At 44.9% G+C, this 20,638-nt stretch overlaps 1 protein-coding gene across 3 annotated transcripts; it reads right to left on the bottom strand.

Annotated features, from left to right (window-relative positions):
- Positions 1 to 138: 138 nt before the first annotated feature.
- On the bottom strand, positions 139 to 19,708 carry ZBTB21 (zinc finger and BTB domain containing 21). Of its 3 annotated transcripts, none has more exons than XM_071566483.1 (2): positions 19,618 to 19,708; positions 139 to 6,311 (listed from the first exon to the last, which is right to left on the bottom strand). In XM_071566483.1, the coding sequence occupies exon 2, from the start codon at positions 6,296 to 6,298 to the stop codon at positions 3,125 to 3,127; it is 3,174 nt and encodes a 1,057-aa protein (XP_071422584.1). In that variant the 5' UTR covers positions 6,299 to 6,311; positions 19,618 to 19,708; the 3' UTR covers positions 139 to 3,124. The 3 variants fall into 3 exon arrangements, with proteins under 3 accessions (XP_071422584.1, XP_071422577.1, XP_071422594.1); XM_071566476.1 differs by lacking the exon at positions 19,618 to 19,708 and adding an exon at positions 19,139 to 19,335; XM_071566493.1 differs by lacking the exon at positions 19,618 to 19,708 and adding an exon at positions 11,121 to 11,271.
- Between the last annotated feature and the right edge of the window lie 930 nt (positions 19,709 to 20,638).

The raw sequence follows: 20,638 nt of genomic DNA, 5'->3' as shown, positions 1-20,638 counted from the left end.
TATTAAAACATCTGCACATTCCTGTCACAAGTTTTAAGAAAACAAAAGCTAAATGCTTTTTATATTTAACAAGACTTCTAACTTTGTGTCACTTTAGTACACAGCTATAAAATTAAACAAAATATGATGAAGACAGGCTTTTGTATCAATAAATTTGCCTTTTATTTTGGCTGTGGCCAAACTAGACACTCTTCAAAAGATCTTTATTTATAAACAAGCAACTAACATTTTTTCCCATAATTTAACTTTTAAAACATATATTAAAGTTATATAAGTGGAAGCATATTTATTCCGTATCCTCCAAAATAAACACTTCTATCAAGGGCTTTTTAAGATATTGTATAAAAGCTAATAGAAAACCAGAACTGCTATATAAACATCTCATATTTAAATTTTAGAGATCCTGAATTCCTTTACCCAACAACAAGGAACCAAATTTAAAAAAAAAAACAAAAAACAAAAAACCCCACACAGAACACGCTCGAAGTCAAACCCAAAATTTTAACCCCCACTAAATAAACAAAATAATTGAAGAAAAACGTAGGAGGGTATTTAGAGCAAAAGCATTTGATGGATTTTTTCAGTACACAAGGAAAAAGGTCAAAGTTTCTGCAAAGATGTTGCACAAGCCTTTGATTTAAAGTGTGTAGAATTTATCATCCTATCCCAGAGCAGATTCCCAGCTGGAAGTGAGATGGCTCTGACCCAGCTGAGCTCGGTGCCACCTTCCTTTAGGAAGAATTTTAAAAGCCTACAGCTAAAAACTCCAGACTCTTGTGTAGGGGAATCACTGGGGAAAACTCAGGAGCCATTTTACAGAAACATGTTCATATTTTATATGCAGAGATTTCTTAAATACATTTAAAGGATACTTAGCAGGGCTTTATGTTTTTCTGATTTTTTCTTTTAAACCAGGTTAAGTGCAATAACCATTTTGGTTTGAAATTATTTCTGTTAGGAAAGAAATCTAGTCTGATTAGGTGGAATAAAAAAGTCAGAAAGTGGAAATGTCACTATTAAGTACCTTGTTGAACTGCAATGCCACTGAAAGAGCTGAACTGATATTTAAGCAAATTAGCCTCATCATATTCAGCCAAAATTTGCCTGAAAGAGGACAAAAAAGAATATGTGTTACTATTAGAAGTGTTTAGTAGCAATTTTAGATTTTGGCCAAAAAAATAAGCAGAAGAGGCATGAAATTAACATTGCAAATTTTTTGGTAGCTGAAAAAAGAATCAGGGGTCCATCCTGAGCTAATTATTTTAAAATTAAATTACAGGAAAAATAATTAAAAATCTGTTGGAAAAAAATGGTGGCACACTTGGGCTTTCACTGAGAAAAATGTAGTGTGGTGTGTGCCTGATTAAGGATGCCCATCCTCAAATCCTCAGGAATCACACTTGTGCTTACTTTTGATAAATCAGTGTCAGCTTGCAATTCTTCCAACTTTTGAGTTTGGGATACTGAGAAAACAGTTGTGGTTACACACAGAATCAAAGCCTCACTCCGGCTCCCCCTGAAACTGGTGACCAAACTCGTGCTGGTTCCAGCAGAGACAGACTGGGCTCTGGCTCAGCAGTGTGGAATGACATCCCCCCTCTCCCAGCCCTGCAGGGGGAAGGTTGGTCAGGATCAGAAATGCTGTTTGCATCATTTACCTTCACTCTAATTCATCACTGCTCTGTTGAGTTTAAATTCCAGCAGCAGAATTTCTCACTTAGTTCACCTCCTACTTCTGGGTGAATATTTTCTTTACTTACAGAAAAATTTGGACCCTTACCACAGCTGCTGGTAAATGTTTGCTCCAGTTGTGATTTGAGGTAAAATAATGGAACCCCAAGGAATATCTGCAGCCCATTATTACCACAATTTTCAACAAATTGGAAAATTGCAACACAGTATCACAGGTGATAGAAAAGCGGCAGAAAGAACTACTCTATGCATCATATTCCTAAAATGCAGTGATTGTAGTGTGATTTTCTCCTCTGCTTTGAGCTGGATATGTACGCTTAATACAAATTTCAAATACATACTTCTTCATTTATACAGGTGTCTATATAAATATTTACATTTTTAGGTTCTGCTAAAACTTATCTTTGTACTCATGGCCGAGCTAATAAATGTGTTTAGAAACACAACTCATCTTCTGTCCCTCGATGAGCTCTCTCTTGTTGATTTAATAGTTATACATTCCTTTGTAGTTAGAATTACAAACAGTTGTACAAATAGTGGAAACAAAACTATGAAACTTGTCTGACATCCATTCAACCCCAGTTCATGTTATAAACAGTACCATTATGATGGCTGTTATACAATGACTTCAGCTACCCAAGTATCCATAGGAAATTAGTCTTTGGGACATTATATAAAGCAAAGTACCCCCACTCTTGATTTTCCTTAGAAACTTAAAATTAAATGGCTGAAAGCAGACTTGCTGCTAATTCTTATATAAAATCTTAGTAACAATATTGCTGACTTTAGATTCTATTTTAATTTGCACAAGTTCCATACAACAACAAAACAATTCTATGTTCCCTTAAAATAGCAAACATTTGTATCCAATAACATCAGGATTACTCAAACTTGAGGTTTATTTGTTATTGCTAAAAGTTTCTAAGACCTAAGTCAATACAGCAAGACACTCCATCCACTTCCTCCCTAACTGCCAGTGCATGGCAACTATTTATATGGAGCTTGTGTGTTGGTTTCCTTTTTAAAAACAAATTAATGAAGCTGGTTACAGTATTTCACTACTATAAGCTCACAGTTAGAATCCAAATTGTTGTTGCTCTTTCATTTAATATATAACTTTATATATAATACACACGCACACACCAACATCACAGGATGAAGATCCATGCATACAATCCGGATGCAATTGTATTTCAGTGTTAAATGAAATAAAATTCATACCATTAGATCCCAGACCACAGTATTTTAAATTACTCTGCTCTCTACCTAATAACCAACTTAGCTTCCCCTAATCTTCAAATCCAAGCAGCATCACAAATTCCAGATTTCTCATCACTGTTTGGATCCTTTTATATTTCTAGCCTGTGTGGCAGACATGTGAGACCCTGAACACAGCCCTCCCCTGAGCCAGCTTTGTAAGGTCTCATTAAAGCTAATTGTGTGTCTGTTCGTGGCTCCAGAGACTGAAAGCCGTCTTGAAAGTCCTGTGACAGAGTTTACACATGTATTGTCTTTTGAATGTGATTGCTGAGAGCGGTGGGGCGTGGTAGAAGAGCGTGTCTGACTCCTGGGGCACGAACAATTTCTCAGTAGTACTGGAGCTTTCCGGCAAGCCCGTTGGACTATCCGGCTCCAAAGGCTGGATTTTGGGGAGTGGAGGGGGTGGGGGTAAGGGCGGTGGGGATGGGGAGTTGGCTGGTGGGCATATCTCAGGCTCCTTATTTGTGGACTCCTCTGCAGCCTGTGACATGTGAGATTGGAAGTGGCTCCACAGCCGGAAATTCGTTCGGAAGGCCTTGTTGCACACGTGGCAAATAAACGGCTTCACAGAGCACAGGAGCTCCTGGTGCCGCTCCAGCTGTTTGCGCAAGGTGAAAATCTTCCCACACTTCTCACAGGGCCACAAATTAGCATCCTTCTTAGACACTACTTCCTTAGGTTCCCTGCTCATTTCGGTGACCTCATCCTCTATATCATCTGCAGGCTCTTCTTTGATCTGGATTTTAAACTGTTTGGAGACACTTAAGTCTTCAGGTAGGCATGAGGAATCTTCAGAATCAAAATTGATTTGTTCTGACGAATCACTGAACACACCATCCTCCTTTGCAGCAGCAAAACTGTTCATTTTATTGGACTCTGACTGCAGAGGCAATCTTGAGGAACTAGTTATTTCTCCATTGTGGTCCATGAGAGGTAAGGAAAAGTTCTCTGATGGAGCCATCGTGTTTTGATTGTGAACCTCAACCTGATGGCGCCAGATGCTGAAGGATGATTTGAAGGTACGCATACACTCGAGACAAGTGAGCTTCTTGTACTCACACTTGCTTTCGTGCTCGTGCTTCAGCTCTGGAGAAGAAAACCTAAGGCTGCAATAAGGACAGACAGTAGCGTTCCTACAGAGTCGCTCATGATTTCCCTGTTCAATGAGTGAGGAGAGCTTGGCATTGCAGAGACGGCACTGATAAACCTCCTTGTTTTCCACTGGGCTTTCAATATGAATATGATCCTTCTGCTTAGGAGTCTTATTCCCTCCGATCGGTTTCTCCCCTGGGTGCATTTTTATGTGCTGCTTGAACTGTGAGAGGAAACGATAAGCTTTCCCACAGTAGCTACAAATGTAGGCTCCTTTAGTTCTCGACCTCAAATTCCTCTTGATGACTTGTTGTGCTTGTGAGGCAGACTGGCCCTGAAAGCTCTGCTTGCCACGTCTTAGTTTCACGATCAGAGCTTTTTTGATTTCTCTCTCCCTCACTATATCAATCAGTTTTCTTTGGAATTTTTCATCCAAAAGGGCGTGCGAGCTGGAAGCTGGTGAGGGATTCTTCACAATTCCATGCTGCGTCTGGCAGTGCGTCCACACTTTGAAATTGGTGTGAAATCTCTTGTGGCATATGTCACAAGCATAGGGCTTCTCTGGGTTATGATACATGTTAACATGGCGATGAAGACCTGCTGTGGATCTGAAAATTTTAAGGCAGTGTTTGCATTTGAATTTTTTATTTGGTCTTGCTTCTTCCATCTCGCTGTATTCATCTTTACTGACATCAGAATCAGGAAAATCAGCATCAAGGTGCGTAGGGCTTGAGCCTTCCTCAAAGTTCTCTTCTGACCCAGGAGAACCCTGCTCATCTGCCTTCAGCTTCTTGAAAGGCAGCATTCTATCATCCTGAAATCTCCTCTTTGCTGGAATTCTGCTTGGTTCCTTATGATCATCCTTGGGTTTAAAAGCAAAGTCTTTAGTTGTCGATGCTGAAGCATCACCCACTGTAACTCGTATTATTTCAGCAGGATCTGAAAGTGGACTGCTCGGTTCAGTTTTTATCCGCACCTCTGAGAGAGGAGAAGCAACCTCCCTATCAGTTGACTGAGAGGCACTGAAAGACCTAAGGCGATGTGGGTGTACTACCTGTGGCTTCTCATCCAAGACCAACTTCTCTGATGACTCTTTCAAGGATAACTTTTGAGATACATTAAATGTTTTCTGGGAATCATTAGTTCCCGGCGAGGAGGACGACGATACCTGGGCAGGTTTTAGGTCAACAGAAGGTGAGTAAATGGGAACCTGGCTGTCCATGGACAGTGACCTTCGCAGAAGACTTTTTACAAGGGGCCCACTTCTGTCAATACTTTGGTTTTCTTGGCCAGACCCACTAGATGGGATTACCAGCCCTAACTTTGAGTAGTATAGCAAATTCCTGTCTTCACCTTGACCATCTCCTTTTCCTGCCTCTCGCAACAAAAATGTGGATTCTGATGCCCCACGCAGAGACAAGACTGGTGGTCTTGGTCTTTTCAGTGACATCTCCAGAGCCTTTCCTCTTAAAAGCTGGCCACTGCTTCCTGGCTCATCACCTGCAACTTCCTTCTCTGCTAAAGGCATCTGAGGCAGCATTGTGTTCCTTTTCACCAAACCACCTCTGCTCTGATCCTCCACAGTTCCAGAAGTTTCAAGAACCTTTGTATAGCTCAAAGGACTTTCTTTCAGCCACCTCCTTTCGGTCAGTGGTAAGTTGTAAAGGGTTTCAGTTGGTTTTGTTATTTGTGGTCTGCTGCTAGTTTTGACAGCCACAGAGGGCGAAGGTTTAGGAGTATGGCTTAAGTCATGTTGTGTTTGATTTATACTTTTCACTTGTGCTTCAGTTCTGTTCTGACAGACAATGACACTTCTCTTCTGAGAACTACTTTCATCTTCATCTTGATACAGGATTTTCTTGATAGGGCAAGTAGGAAAAGGAGCTTGAGGACTCTTGGAAACAATGTTTGTGAGAAAGGATATTCCAAGACTGTAGCCCAGCTCTTGCACAGCTGCGAGACTGCCTTTCTCAATGAACAAGGATGAAGAATAAATGTAGTTCAGCACATTATCAAAAGCATCCGGCTCACAAAAGTCAAGTTGAAACACTGACTGAGACTCGTTCTCCTTATTTGTGAACAGAGTCTGGAAGTATTCACTGCTGGCAGCCAGAACATTCTTATGGGCTCGAAATTTCTGGTCTCCTACAATGAGAACAACATCACACAGCTGTCCCTTGAGACGCTCCTCGTTCAGAGTGCTTAGAAGGGAAATGGCATGTGCTGGGTTTATGTAATGCAAGAGCCCCTCCATGATTCTGATGTCTCTGAAAAAGAACAACAACAACAACAAAGTTGTAGGTTGCCTTATGTGAACTGTCAGAGATAAAGTAAACACACGTAATTCTGAGGACTTCTCAAACTGGCTAAACCACCATCAAACAGTGATTAAGGGAATGGCTTGTTTGGAGTAAAGGTATGGGAATGGAAACATCCCTGTCAGTTCCAACAGATGCACAGGCAGGGGAAGAATCAGCTCACCTGCCTGTTGGTACAGAAAAATCAAAGGTGAGCAATTCAGATCTATATAGACCCTGTGAGACTGAAGGCAGATAGCTGAGAAGCAGCAAGGCCACAGCTGCTGGTGTCTGCTAAAGGAGAAATTGCTCCCCACAAGTTCTTAGCAACTGCCCAGAAGTTTCTCATGAGAACTCCTTAGGTTTCCCCCATAACACGGGAGATGTTCCTGAAAACAGCCAGGATGATTTCACCAAAACACTGGACTTGTGACATATGGATTACAACCAATTAGAGTTTGCAGTTAGATGGTGTGAGGTTCAATTTAGCCAATGGAACGTAGCCGTAGCCCTCTATAAACTGTGTGTAATGTGTAATAAAGGGCATTCACTTTTGATCACATTGGTCTGGTGCGTGGTGTCCTTATTCCCCCGGGTATTTATTGTTTACTTTACCTGCCCACTTTCAAATACCCTGTTAATTGCTGATCTTCAACCAGGAATATCACACCCAACTAACCAGGGGACAGACAGATGGGCTGTGTTCTGTTCCTGCAACACACCTGTCCACAGGGAGGAACAGTTCAGTCATTTCCGTCCTTTTCTCTGCTTTACCTTTATGAAGCTCTATCTTGACAACTGAACTGATACACTCCTGAATCAGATATCTAAAGCTCAGTGATACCAACTCACCTTTCTGACCTTAAAAAACTCTGACAGGCTCCTGCTGACTAAACAAATTAGGGGGGTTTGTTGCCACTTTTAGTAGGATGATGGAAAGGGCATTAATACTCGGAAGGGAGAAGGAAGCAGGAAGATTGTCTGTAATCTAAATTTATCACATCTGTTTATTCTTAGTAAGTGCTGTTAATTATATACTTCTAGCTATCAAATACGTGTCACCTAAAACTGTACTGGCAGGATCTGATTACTGGGAAATGTCACAATTTTCACTGAGGTATCCCTGCATGGCTTTAGCAATCAGAGAACTGAAGTCCCCATTTTTTTCATTATCAGAAGAGCACTTTATGCCCACAACCCATATATTTGAGGAGCAGTTAGCCCTGGATGCATCCAAGAGTACAATAAGCACAAATTAAACTGCAGTGCAGAAATCTCCATGTTCCATATGGTTCAAAACACAGTCCACTCTGTACTGCAGGATGTCTCAAAAACTCCATATACTGCTCCTGATCAGAGCTTAGCAAAAGAAGGGCATCAGGTTTTAAGTTAGTTTAAATCAGGAACTCCTGGGGTAGGAATTGAAATTCAGATATCTGTGCCCAGGGACACACACAGAGAAATCAGCACCCTTTAAGTTGCCTTCCTCCATGGTGGTAGTAAAACAAGTCAGTGATGTGCCTGTTAAAAGCAATTCTCTTCTTTTTACAGCTGATTTATTACTCTTTAGTTTATGATTTGTACATGATGTATGTTACTACAACAAAAAGGCTTCACTGTTCATCAGCTTACAAGCAAAACTTGTTTATAAAAAATAAAGAATAAAAATAAAAGGAATACTAAGAGGCTGTAACCCCATGATTAAGGAACTCTTACAATGAATGGATATAAGTAAAGGATCAAAGTCTAAATTAGCATTATTGAGAAATGACTTTGAGGGTGCTGCATCTCTGGGCATTGAGCTACCACTTCTGCATCTGAAACTACCGAATGACTTCATAGTGTCATGGCAATAGCAAAAGCAGAAAGCTGTTTTCTCACCAAATCAGTCTTCATCAAGCATCTCACTCTTGTAGTGTCATTTCATAAACACTAATTTATCCTCAATTCACCTTAGACAGTTATAGTTACAATACACAATCCCCCCACACCTTCATCTAAAAACAGCAGTGCAGTCAATCTTAGTTTCAGAAATCAATCTGGCATGGTTTGCTTTCTATGTTTTCCTTAAAAATACTTGGGGGGGGATGAGGACGGTGGTTTGCTACCCCTCTCCTTTGTGGATGCCACTGCAATTTAAAGTGGTGGGGTCTGACTGGCCCTAATCCAGTTTCATGGCCTGAATCACAGAATGGATTGGGTTGGAAAAGACCTCCAAGATCATCAAGTCCAAACCTTGGTCCAACTCCAGTCCCTTTACCAGATCATGGCACGCAGTGCTATGTCCAATCTCAATTTAAAAACTTCCAAGGATGGGGAATCCACCCCCTCTCTGGGCAGCCCATTCCAATGCCTGAGCACTCTCTCTGGAAAGAATTTTTTTCTGATCTCCAACTTCAATTTCCCCTGGCAGAGCTTGAGCCTGTGCCCCCTTGTGCTATTGCTGAGTGCCTGGGAGAAGAGACCAACCCCCACCTGGCCAGAACTTCCCTTCAGGTAGTTCTAGACAGTGCTGAGGTCACCTCTGAGCCTCCTCTTCTCCAGGCTAAACCACCCCACTCATTAACACGTGGGATGTTATTAGAAGTGCTCTAGGAAGGCATTTTTACCTTTAGCTTCATCTGGAAGACAAAGTGAGTTTGCAAACTCAAGTGATTATTCATCTGGGATGCAACATGCAGGTTTATGGAGGTAACAGATCAACGGTGTGCTCAGGGAACAAACAGTGGTGTAAAGACACCCAGTACAGGTTGCTGCATAACCCTCACTTTCAGGGACAGAGTGAAAATGCAGTGCATTAGTCACATATTTTGAAATATTTTCAAATCTTTCATTTTAATCTGCTTTGCCCAGGCCTTGAGTTTTGTGTAAAACTGGCAGAATAAACACCATGTAATTACTACGTGTCTCTTTGTCCATTTAACACAGTAATGCAATGCAACCAGCAGAGACTGGGGGAACATCTGCACCTCTAAAGCAGAGTCCAACGGTCACCCATCCTTCTTTCCACATTCGCCTTTTATATTCCTAAGACACTTTCAATTCATTACATTGAATATGACAAGAGATAATCATCCCTCCCTTTCATGCTGATAGCACAGTCTCTTGTGTGAAGTGAAGGAGGTTTTGGTGCAGTGTAACTCTGTCACTTTAACAGTAACCAAGGTTGCAACGCACACAAATGGCAAGGGACCAAATTAATCCTGCAAAGGCAGCTTTAATCCTGGTATTTCCTAATTCAAGTGCTTGACTTTCAGCTTAGTAGCCTTTAGACACAACAGGAAGAAATAAAACAAACTATGATACCAAGAAACAAAGCCAGAACTGTTTTGCAGAACCATTTTAAGACATTTACACAGATCATCTAAAAGCCTGGAATGTTTAGATGTAAAAAAAAATTACCAAACCAAAACAAAGACTACCTGAGTAAATGGACCATTTCACTACATTTCGGCAACAAAGCTGATCCAAGTTACTCCTTCATCTTACCTGCACACTGCAGGTCACTCCTCCTCAAGCTGTGCCAGTACAAACATGGGCAGGCCAGGATGACACAGCAGACCAGACAATAAATAAAGCTCCAGAATTATTTCTTTTCAAATGCCAGTCAATTTTTATACTAAACCACAACATCAGGAATGATTGCACTGGCATAACTGAAGAGGCAGCAAGAGGAGCAGCCATAGGAAGGCAAGAACTCCTTCCAGCAGTGTCCCCAAAGCCAGTGTTTGTCTCTTCAGCCCCACACAACAGCTGTGTCTGGCACAATGCGTAGATACAGAACTCTGGCAGTCTCCTGTAATACTAGATTTGGTTCCAGGTGTTTGAGCACTGTTGCTTCTCAGCTAAAGATTACTTTGCCATTAGCTACCTAAGCTCTTTCCTCCAGATAATCTGCTTCTATTCTCTCCAACCATTTTTTCCAGCCACCTTCACTACTGACTGGAAACAAAGCTCTTTCTATTTTCTTCCATGACGTTTGGATGACATCAAGGGAACAGCAGGAGCGTATCAGAAAATCTCCCATTGTCTCTGTGCCACATGGTACAGCAGCTGCTGGTCCTCAGGAGGAACAGTGACAGTAAAATTCCAGACCCAGGAAAGGCAAGTGCCGCAGGAGCACCTGCAGCCTTCCTTCAGGAGGCCAAGAAGAGATTTTCATGTCAGTCTTCACAGAATCACAGAATGGGTCAGGTTGGGAGGGATCACAGTGGGTCATCCCAGAGCACATGGCACAGGATTGTGTCCAGACAGCTCTGGAATATCTCCAGTGTGGAGACTTCACACCCTCTCTGGGCAGTCTGGTCAGTGCTGGGTCACTGCACAGCAAAGAAGTTCTTCCTCCTGTGCAGGTGGAACTTGCTGGGCATCAGTTCCTGCCTGTTCCTCTTGTGCCATTGCTGGGCCCCCCGAGCAGAGCCTGGTCCGTGCTCTGCTCCCTCCCTGCAGGCACTGCCAGCCATGGGAAGGTGCCCTCTCAGTTTCTCTCTCAATGCTAAACAGTCCCAGCTCCCTCAGCCTTTCCTCTACTTCTCTAACTCCTTCCTTCAACAGCCTTCTACCAACCTCAGCAAACTAAATTTCAGAAACCTAGGTAATGTATTTGGTACAAGACTGCTTTTACTTTTTATTTTGAACAAGGACTGAAAAAGACATCTCTACTATTTCAAAATTACTTTCAGAAAAAAAAGGAATTCTCTACTCAGACAAGCTCTACTCAAGGAAAGGGTGGAAAAGCTTAATCTTCAGTCTAACCATTTCTTGATATTCAGTGTTCACCTGTCTTTGAAGTGGTAGTTCCCCTTCCTTTCTCTGCCCCTTCCTCTCACATCTCCTCCCCTTCTCTTCACCAGCTCAGCTGCTCATTTGACCTCTCAGTGAATTAATTCAGCTCCCTAAAATGAAGCAGGAAACAAAGAAACAAACAAAATCAATCCAGCTTTTTGTACCTGTTGTGGCTATTTTCTGGGACAGGAGCTTAATTATCTCACTGAGAGGTCAGATGAGCATCAGAGTTGCAGCAAGAGAAGCCACAAAACTCCCCATTCTTTCTCAGGAAGTTGTTCCATCGGCTTCATCCATCTGAAGGGGGCAAACCACTGAAGAAAGCAAAGACATACAGATTATAAGAGTCAGCCAAGAAATATGAGTGAGTTCCTGGGGCATCCCCAGGTAAATGTATGACTGTTGCACTCAGTTGTGAGTGTGTTGTAGAGGATCTGATGGCTCTGGTAATTCCGGTGCTGTTTCAGACCCAAGGAAGGAAAAACCTCTGATTACTCATCACAAGTCCAGTTGCAAAACAAACACACACTGCTTAAGCTTTTCCTCAAGGCTCCTCTGCTGGATTCTACTATTTGAGTTTGGCAACAGTTTGTAAAATGTCTCTTCTCCCACCAGCAGCCTTAGACACTCTCCCACACACAGTACATATATATTTACACACTCCCCTATACATCCCAAAAGCTGTATGTAAAAGCCATGAACCTGCACAGAAAGATTGTTTGCACTTCTATAATATTTTTCTACTTGAGTAATCTCTTGCTGCAATTTTGGAGATTCTGTCTTCCTGGATTTAATGAAAAGTGATTTCACTGCTATTGCTCTTTTCCACTGCTGACAATAATGTGAACTTTCTCTGTGAAGACAAATGTTTTTTCTTGTCCAATAAGGCAGCAGCAAGGAGAGACTCACTGGTATGAAGACAGGCCTAAACTCAGACAAATAACATGTTTGCCAATGTGTGAAATTGCTGGACTAATTTCCAGCTATTTATTCTCCCATATACAGAAGCAGAAATTTAGGGAGAGGAAAAGAAATTCTATAATCAGAGCAGCACAGAACGGTTTGGGTTGGAAGGGACCTTAAGGATCATCCAGTTGCAACAGCCCTGCCATGGGCAGGGACACTTTCCACTAGACCAGGCTGCTGGTCCAACCTGGCCTTGGACACATCCAGGGATGGGGCAGCCACAGCTTCTCTGTGCACTCTGTGCCAGGATCTCACTTCCCTCACAGTAAAGAATATTTTCTAATATCTAATCCAAAAGTACTCTCTTTCAGTTTCAATATTCTGCAGTCTCTCAGTTTTGCCCTACACTATAGATAAATAAGGAGCAGTGACTGATACAGACTAAAAATTCTCCCAGAAATTAGAGGCTACTTTTCACATTCAGATCATACCCTTTGTTTTCCCCATCTGACACCTAAAATAGCTCCTCCTGACTTGCAGCACACGACAACTTGTCAGAGTAACATCATAAAGCTCCTCTTGTCCTTCTGGTTCTTGTTTACAGACCAACAGTACTAAGGGTGCAATTTCATCTCCCTCTCAGTCCAGTCTAACTAGGGATTGCTCCTGCAAGAAGCAGTGTCTCCTTCCCCACTAAGGGCTGGCTCTGTCAGAGCAGTAAATCAGGGAATTGCACAGTCAAGAGATTAAAGGAGAGGGCAGGAAGGTGTGCTGGTTGTGAGCTCTCCACGTTCTTCCTGAAACACTTTATGTAGATTAAATCAAACCAAACACAATTTGATAGAATACTTGTTCTGGCTTCAATGCCTTCACTGAAAGGTGTGTAACTCACCCTTCAAATTGCTGTAAACTAAATAAAAATACAAAAAAGTTCAAAAATGCTTTTCCCTAAGAAATTGTTCAGCTTTCATTCTCTTGAGCTATGTAACATTAAACTCTCTGATGGGACAAGACCAAAAGGCTTGATGGCTACATAATTTAAAAACCTACAGAAACATCATCCCCAGAAATATTTCATAAGATTTTTTTTTGTAAGAGATGCCTGAAATCAAGAACTTGAAGGAGAGACATACACCAAATGTGTACACTTGTACTCTTTCTACAGGGTAGAAACTCAGCATTGGTAATGCTAACAAATGGAATAATATTCATAATAGTTATTCCTTTACTAAATGAGACACTTTCTTTGTTTAACTGGCCTAATTCACAATAAAATCTTGTCTACATACTCCTTTTAATTTTGCTGGTATAGTCTAAACGACAACCCCTAATTGTGGGCATATTTCTATTACTATAATGGGGCTTTTTTAGAGCCTTCGTGTATTTCAGACAGGACAAGAAGCCAATTATACCCACATAGGATATTTTTCTATCAACAGAATGGAGTTTACACTAAAGTTTCTTTAAAAAAAAAAGAGATGAGGGGGAATAAGTCACACATTTAATCTGAAAACTGCGGAACTGATAAAAAAGCTGAGCCTAAAAAATTGCCAAGTGAGAAAGTTATGATTCAGGGGATGCAGTATCTTCCTCCCACGGGAGGGATCAAAAAAAAAGTCTTTCAGCCACCATATCCATTGGGCCATCATCGATTATGGGCAAGGTACTGGGAAGACAGTACAGGACACTGTAAAAGGGGAAAGACAGCAGCAATTCTACCTGAGTTTTACATGAGATTTACATGGTCAGGAACAGCATGTGGAAAATTTTCAGTTTACTCAAAGTCCACAAGCAACTGCAGGTAGGCAACGTCTTACATAGTAAAAAAGAAACTATTTAAAAACCTACTTGCATGAACAAGAACACTGTATTTTCTTTATTCCTTGAAGGTATTTATGGGAAAGGAGCTGGTTAGATTCTTACTGAACTTCCATGGAATTTGGCCCTTGACCTCAACAGCTGAAGGACTGTACTCAGAGTTATGTCCTGGCACAAAATAAACTAATTCCTTTTGGTTGTGAGCAGTGGATTGAGTGTGACAAATTGGGATTAAAAACCACTGTAGTTCTGCTGCTTTTCCTTCCACTAGTTTACTGTAAAAGGGGTTTTGTGAGGAATATTTACTGCACCAAAGTACAATATTTTTGAGAAGTTCTGGTGGCCGGACACCAGTGGTGTTCCCCAGGGGTCAGTGTTGGGTCTAGTCCTGTTTAACATCTTTATTGATGATTTAGATGAGGGGATTGAGACCATCATCAGCAAATTTGCTGATGACACCAAGTTGGGAGGGAGTGTCGACCTGCAGGAAGGAAGGAGGGCTCTGCTGAGGTATGTGGATAGACTTGAGAGATGGGCTGATTCCAATGGGATGAAGTTCAACAAGGCCAAGTGCAGGTCCTGCACTTTGGCCACCCCAACCCCCTGCAGCGCTCCAGGCTGGGCACAGAGTGGCTGGAGAGCAGCCAGGCAGAGGGACCTGGGGGGACTGAGGGACAGGAAGCTCAACAGGAGCCAACAGTGTGCCCAGGTGGCCAAAAAGGCCAATGGGATCCTGGCCTGGATCCAAACTAGCGTGGCCAGCAGGCCCAGGGCAGTGACCCTTCCCCTGGACTCTGCCTTGGGGAGGCCACACCTTGAGTGTTGTGTTCAGTTCTGGGCCCCTCAGTTCAGGAAAGATATTGAGGGGCTGGAGTGGGGCCAGAGAAGAGCAACGAGGCTGGAGAAGGGACTGGAGCACAAGTGCTGTGGGGAGAGGGTGAGGGAGCTGGGGGTGTTTAGCCTGGAGAAGAGGAGGCTCAGAGGTGACCTCAGCACTGTCTGGAACTGCCTGAAGGGAAGTTCTGGCCAGGTGGGGGTTGGTCTCTTCTCCCAGGCACTCAGCAATAGGACAAGGGGGCACGATGGGCTCAAGCTCTGCCAGGGGAAACTGAAGTTGGAAATCAGAAAAAAATTCTTTCCAGAGAGAGTGCTCAGGCATTGGAATGGGCTGCCCAGAGAGGGGGTGGATTCAACATCCCTGGAGGTTTTTCAACTGAGACTGGATGTGGCACTGAGTGCCATGATCTGGTAAAGGGACTGGAGTTGGACCAAGTGTTGGACTTGATGATCTGGGAGGTGTTTTCCAACCCAATCCATTCTATGATTCTTTGAAGATACTCACACATATATCCAGATCAGAATGTGAGGGGGTGGCAGGGCCACTCACTGTCCCCCATGTCGCAACAACTGTCCCTGTACTAACCACAACCTTTCAGAGATTGCTGAGAATGAAATTGCAGCCTGAAGATTGCTCACACTGGTCAGTGCTGAGGCAGGATGCACCAGCATTAAGGTCAATGCTCCAGGACAAAAAGAGGGAAAAACAGTTCCTCCTTTCCCAAAGAATGCAATTGTAAACAAATCACTACCAAAGAATAAGAGTTGCAGCAGATTTTGAAATTATTATTTTTCATGCCTTTTCATAACAGACTGTAGGGAAAGAATTTCCACAAGATGGGGTGTTTCACTAAATATCAGCAGAAAACCCCCCCTCAACAATCAGGAGTAGCTGATTTTAAAACTTTCCTAGTTTTTGATGGGCTGCAAAGTGGTGGTGGTGATGGAGAAAGAGCGAGCTTAGGAAGGTTCAAAGAGTTGCTCAACACTTTCTTTTCTTATTCATGAGAATACACCTGAACTGTTCCAGAACAGCATAATGCATAAAGTAGCCAAAAAGCAAAAACAACAGATGATTTTTTTTTTTATTTCACTGCTGAATGAAAGAAAATATAAGAGAACTGCTGTCTTTAATAGTATCATTAAGGAAAAAATTGGAATATTATAGTACAAAGACTAATATTAAATTATGACAAATATTTGAGGAACGAAACCCTCTCTGCACAGAACACCTATTTTAAAGCAGGGCATATTGCAGCGTTTCCACTTGCAGCGAATAATTTTGCTGCTTCTCAAGACTTTTCTTCCCTTCTGGGGATCTCAGGTTATTAAATGTAACAGACCTGGTTACTAAAGAGCTCAGTTGCTCAAAAGTTTAAGGAGAGCTGAAATAGTTGCAACTGCAGCGTGTGAATCAGAGCGGAGCCCCGCCCAGCGCAGGACAAACCATGTGCTGGTCACAGCCCAATTTCCTCTCCCCGGCTCCTCCTTCCTCTCCCGGGTGAGTCTACACTTGTTTATACACTGCTGTTATCACTGCTGAGCAGATAAAATGAATTTCAAAACCCTGAAAGCTGTAGTGAGAAATTACTTCTTTTTTTTTTAACAGTAATTGCTTTGCAGCTCCTGAAGTTCAAACCAAAACAACTTCAATACATTAAGAAAGCTCAAGGCTTTATGTAAAGTTGTCCTGTAAACCCAAAAGTAGCCTGACCACAACTAATTCTAAGGAAAGTGTGGCCAGCCATTACTACAAAGATGATCAGAGCACCAACTATTTAATTGTCTGTGTACAACTGTTCTCTAGAATCACACACAATAAACCCCCATGAGCTCACAAAACCTAATTTCTTAGTAATACCCAGCTTCTAGTGAGGGTTCTCAGTGTGAGATGTTGAACCCAAGTCAGCTGGCAGAGTATCACCCTGGCACTTGGAACCTGCACAGCAGGAACATGAGGCACAAATGTTCACATTTATCACTAAATGTACAGCACAAAGAGGACTTCAGGAACTTCTTAAAAGCTACTGCCTCTTTTTATATTAAATAAGAGGGCTAATATGTACTAAAGGATAAGTTACTTTAAGTATTAAAAACCCCTCTCAAGTCATTACAACTTTAATCCTGTTCTGGATCACAGTGCAATGTTGAAATCAAAGAGCACCACTGAGGGCACAAGACACACTCACTTTCAATTCCAGCCCACAGGGGTTATCTTGGCTCCAGGAGAATCAGGGGAGCTCACAACTGGAGAAATCCCTGGGAAATCCTGGCCTGGCACACACTATTGCAGCTGAAAACTCCAAAGGCTGTGATTTGTGACATCTCCCTGCAAGTCCCTACCGAGAACATGTAAATGACAGTTCTTTAAATGTTCACAATCCAGTTGGGGTGGGTGGACTTTTCACAGGTAAACAAAATGTTCTTATGATATTACAACTGTAGAGCATGTGAGCAAAGCACAGTTCTGAGAGAAAGGGATGTCGGATCCCCTTCCACCAAAGACATGGCCACGTAATTTGTTTTTCTGCAAAAAAGGGTTACAAACCCAGTTACTTAAACTCACTCAGAACTTCCCCTGAAGAAGATCAGCATAATGCCAGTGGAAAATTTTAGTCAGAGCAGTCAGTTTGTCAGTTTGAGCAAAGTCACAACACAACATTACAACTGGCAGTGTTCAGGAAACACACAAGTCAAGTGGTACTGGATTTACCTGTAGTATGTATTTACTACTCATGATTTAATACCAAAAGCACTCCTGGACAAAAATACATTTAAAAAAATCTATTTTCATATTAATTTATCTAAGGATGAAAAGAGTAATTAAACTGCAAGATCTTCAGTATATTCACAATAAGTTGTGTGATTGTGTAATTCATCACAATCTCTTCTTACATGTACAGCCTACCTGTATATCCACTGTGAGTCCAAGTGCAAAAAAAGTGAGCTATTAAAGCAAGTGCTATTTAATTATTAAGATGAGCTTACTCAGCACATAATGACATTCCAGAATATTTCCTGTCTCCTAATAACTCATTTAAATTAAGTTTTCTGTTATTCCTTTACCTGAGTTGCATCCAATCTGGATATAGTGTCAGCCTGGAGGTTGGGGGGGATTACAGTGAAGTTCTCACTGACAGCTGTGACCAGGTAGAACACCTTTTATGTCTTTCTGCAAAGCCACAGCACAGCACTGAGGGTCCCTACACCTGGCTATGAAATGTACTCCACCCTGATGAATTAGCCAGCACAACAGTGCTCAGACTTGCAAAGCTACCCTTTGTTTACAGAATCAGAGTGGGTCAGGTTGGAAAGGACCACAGTGGGTCATTTGGTCCAACCTCCCTGCTCCAGCAGGGTCATCCCAGAACACATGGCACAGGCTTGTGTCCAGGTGGTTCTGGATCCAGTGAGGGAGACGCCACACCCTCTCCGGGCAACCTGTTGGTTTGGTCACTGCACATGTTCAGGTGGAACTTCCTCGGCATCAGTTTTCTGTCTGTTGCCTTTTGTGGTATTGCTGGGCACCCCAGAGCAGAGCCTGGTGCATCCTCTGACACCTTGCCTTTGGATCCTTATGCATATTGATGAGGTTTAGTACCTGCCTGTACATACACTCCAGATGCACCTTGCTGTGGGGGGATGAAACGTGCTCTCCCTTCCAGACACACCAGGCAGGAGCCGTGTCACCGAGGCACAGCCTTTCCCATGTTTTAGAGTTTGGATCGCAGCCTGTGGGAGGAGAGCCGGGACTTCCAGTCCCACACACCCCTCAGGCAGCCGGTCCCTCATGGCACCAGTCCCTGGTGTCCCTCACACCACACTCCCTGGTGTCCCTTATAGCACCAGTGGTTCCTGGTGTCCCTCACACCACCATCAATCCCTGGTGTCCCTCACGCCACTAGCAGGCTCTGGTGCCTGCCACACCACCACCACTCCCTGATGTCCCTCACACCACTAGCAGTCCCTGGTGTCCCTCAAACCATCATCAGTCCCTGGTGTCCCTCACACCACCACTGCTCCCCGGTGTTGGTCACAGCACCACCGGTCCCCAGTGTCCTTCATGGCACCACCGCCTGGCGTCCCTGTAACCATCGGTTCCTGGTGTCCCTCACACCACCATCAATCCCTGGTGCACCTCACACGACCAGTGGTTCCTGGTGTCCCTCACACCACCACCTGTAGCCAGTGCCCATCACACCACCATCAGTCCCTGGCATCCCTCATGGTACCGCTCCCTGACATCCCTCTAACCATCGGTCCCCGATGTCCCTCACACCACCAGGGGTTCCGGGTGACCACCATCAATCCCCGGTGTCCCTCACACCACCATCAATCCCCGGTGTCCCTCACACCACCATCAATCCCCGGTGTCCCGCACACCACCACCATCAGTCCCGGATGTCCCTCACACCACCACCATCAGTCCCGGATGTCCCTCACACCACCACCTGTCCCCGGTGTCCCTCACGCCCCTCCGGCGCTCAGCGCTCCCGTCCCGCCCGTTGCGGCGGGTAACGCGCTCCGGAGGCGCCGTCGCTGGGCGAGCGCGGACACCGCGCGCCCCTTCCCACCTCCCAGCCTTCCCCTCCCTTGCTCCCGACCCGCCTCTCTCCTTTCCCCTCCCCTCCATCGCTCCCTGCGCGACTCCCGCAGCCCCGGCCCCGGGCGGGGCGGGCGATGTGGCGGCAGCCGCGGGCACCGCCCGCCCGCTCGGGGCGCCTGCGCCGGGCACGGCGTTTCGTAACCGGCGCATGCGCAGCGGGGCCGCATCGCGCTCGGCGGAGCGGGGGGGGGGGGGAAGGAGGCAAAGGGAAAAAAAAAAAACCACCTCAGAGTTACGTCAGGAAAAGACGGATTTGTGCGCAGGGAGACCCGCACGGCGCGGGCAGCCCCCGGGCCGGGCGCCACACGCGGGGCCGCTACTCACCCTGTCCGCCGGCCCCCCCTCCTGCTCGCCCCCCTCGGCGCCTCCTCTCAGGGCTCGGCCCGCGCTGCCGCCGCCGCCGCCGTGATTCCATCCATCTTGAATTTGACGTCATCCCACAACCGAGGGATGAGGTCATCGCGGGGAGCGCTCGTCACGTGCGCGGCGCCGCGATTGGCCGGCCCGGGGGGGAGCGGGGGGCGAGGGGGCGGCGCGGCGGGGGGGGCCGGGATGGAGCGGGGTGGGAGCGGGATGGGAGCGGCATGGGGAGCGGCATGGGAACGGAATGGGGAACGGGATAGTGTGGCATGGGAGCGGGATAGAGCGGGATGGGAACGGGACGGGAAGCGGGATGGGAACGGGATGGGGAGTGGGGTGGGGATGGGAACGGGATGGAGCGGGATGGGATTGGGATGGGGAACGGGATGGAGCGGGATGGGATGGGAGCGGGATGGTATTGGGGCCTCCCTCGCCCGCACAGCCCTCCGTGCCGAGCCCCCTCGTCCCGCGGCGGGGACACTGAGGCGGGGATGGCCCCGAGGGGCCCGGGCCCTGTCCGTGTCCCCGCCGGTGACAGCGGCGCTGGCGCTCGGGGGTCCCGCTGTGGGGACCTGGGCGTGGGCACGGCTGTGGGGGAACCCGCCATTCACCTCATTTAATTGATTTGTTGGGGGTTTTTTGTTTGTTTTTTGGGGTTTTGCCCTCGTGGGTTTTTATTATTGATTTTATACTTTTTTTAATCTCACCTTTTTTTTTTAATTGTAGGGGGAAGGCACAGAGTGATTTGCAAAGGAGCCCCATGTCCAAGTGGCACACATGGTGTCCCCACAAAGCCACCCACTGACCCCCTTCACGAACCAGTCCCCTGTCCCCTCACAAGCCCCCCATCAAACCCATGGCAAACCATCCATTAAACCCCTCATAAACCACCCACCATCCCCTTCACAAACCAGTCAGTCCCCTGTCTCCCTCACAAGCCCCTCACCATCCCCCTAATCTGCCGGCCACCATCCCCCTCACAAAC

Source organism: Pithys albifrons, chromosome 1 (assembly GCF_047495875.1).
Source record: "Pithys albifrons albifrons isolate INPA30051 chromosome 1, PitAlb_v1, whole genome shotgun sequence".
Lineage (NCBI taxonomy): Eukaryota > Metazoa > Chordata > Aves > Passeriformes > Thamnophilidae > Pithys > Pithys albifrons.
This window is presented reverse-complemented; position numbering and strand designations above follow the sequence as displayed.

Excerpts from the sequence above, each read along its gene's own strand:
- ZBTB21 (XM_071566476.1), bottom strand. The coding sequence starts at position 19,320 with ATGGAGGGGAGGGGAAAGGAGAGAGGCGGGTCGGGAGCAAGGGAGGGG. Across the intron at positions 6,312-19,138 it reads GTGAGGGACACCGGGGACAG|AGACATCAGAATCATGGAGG; the intron begins GTGGTGGTGTGA and ends GTTCTTTTTCAG.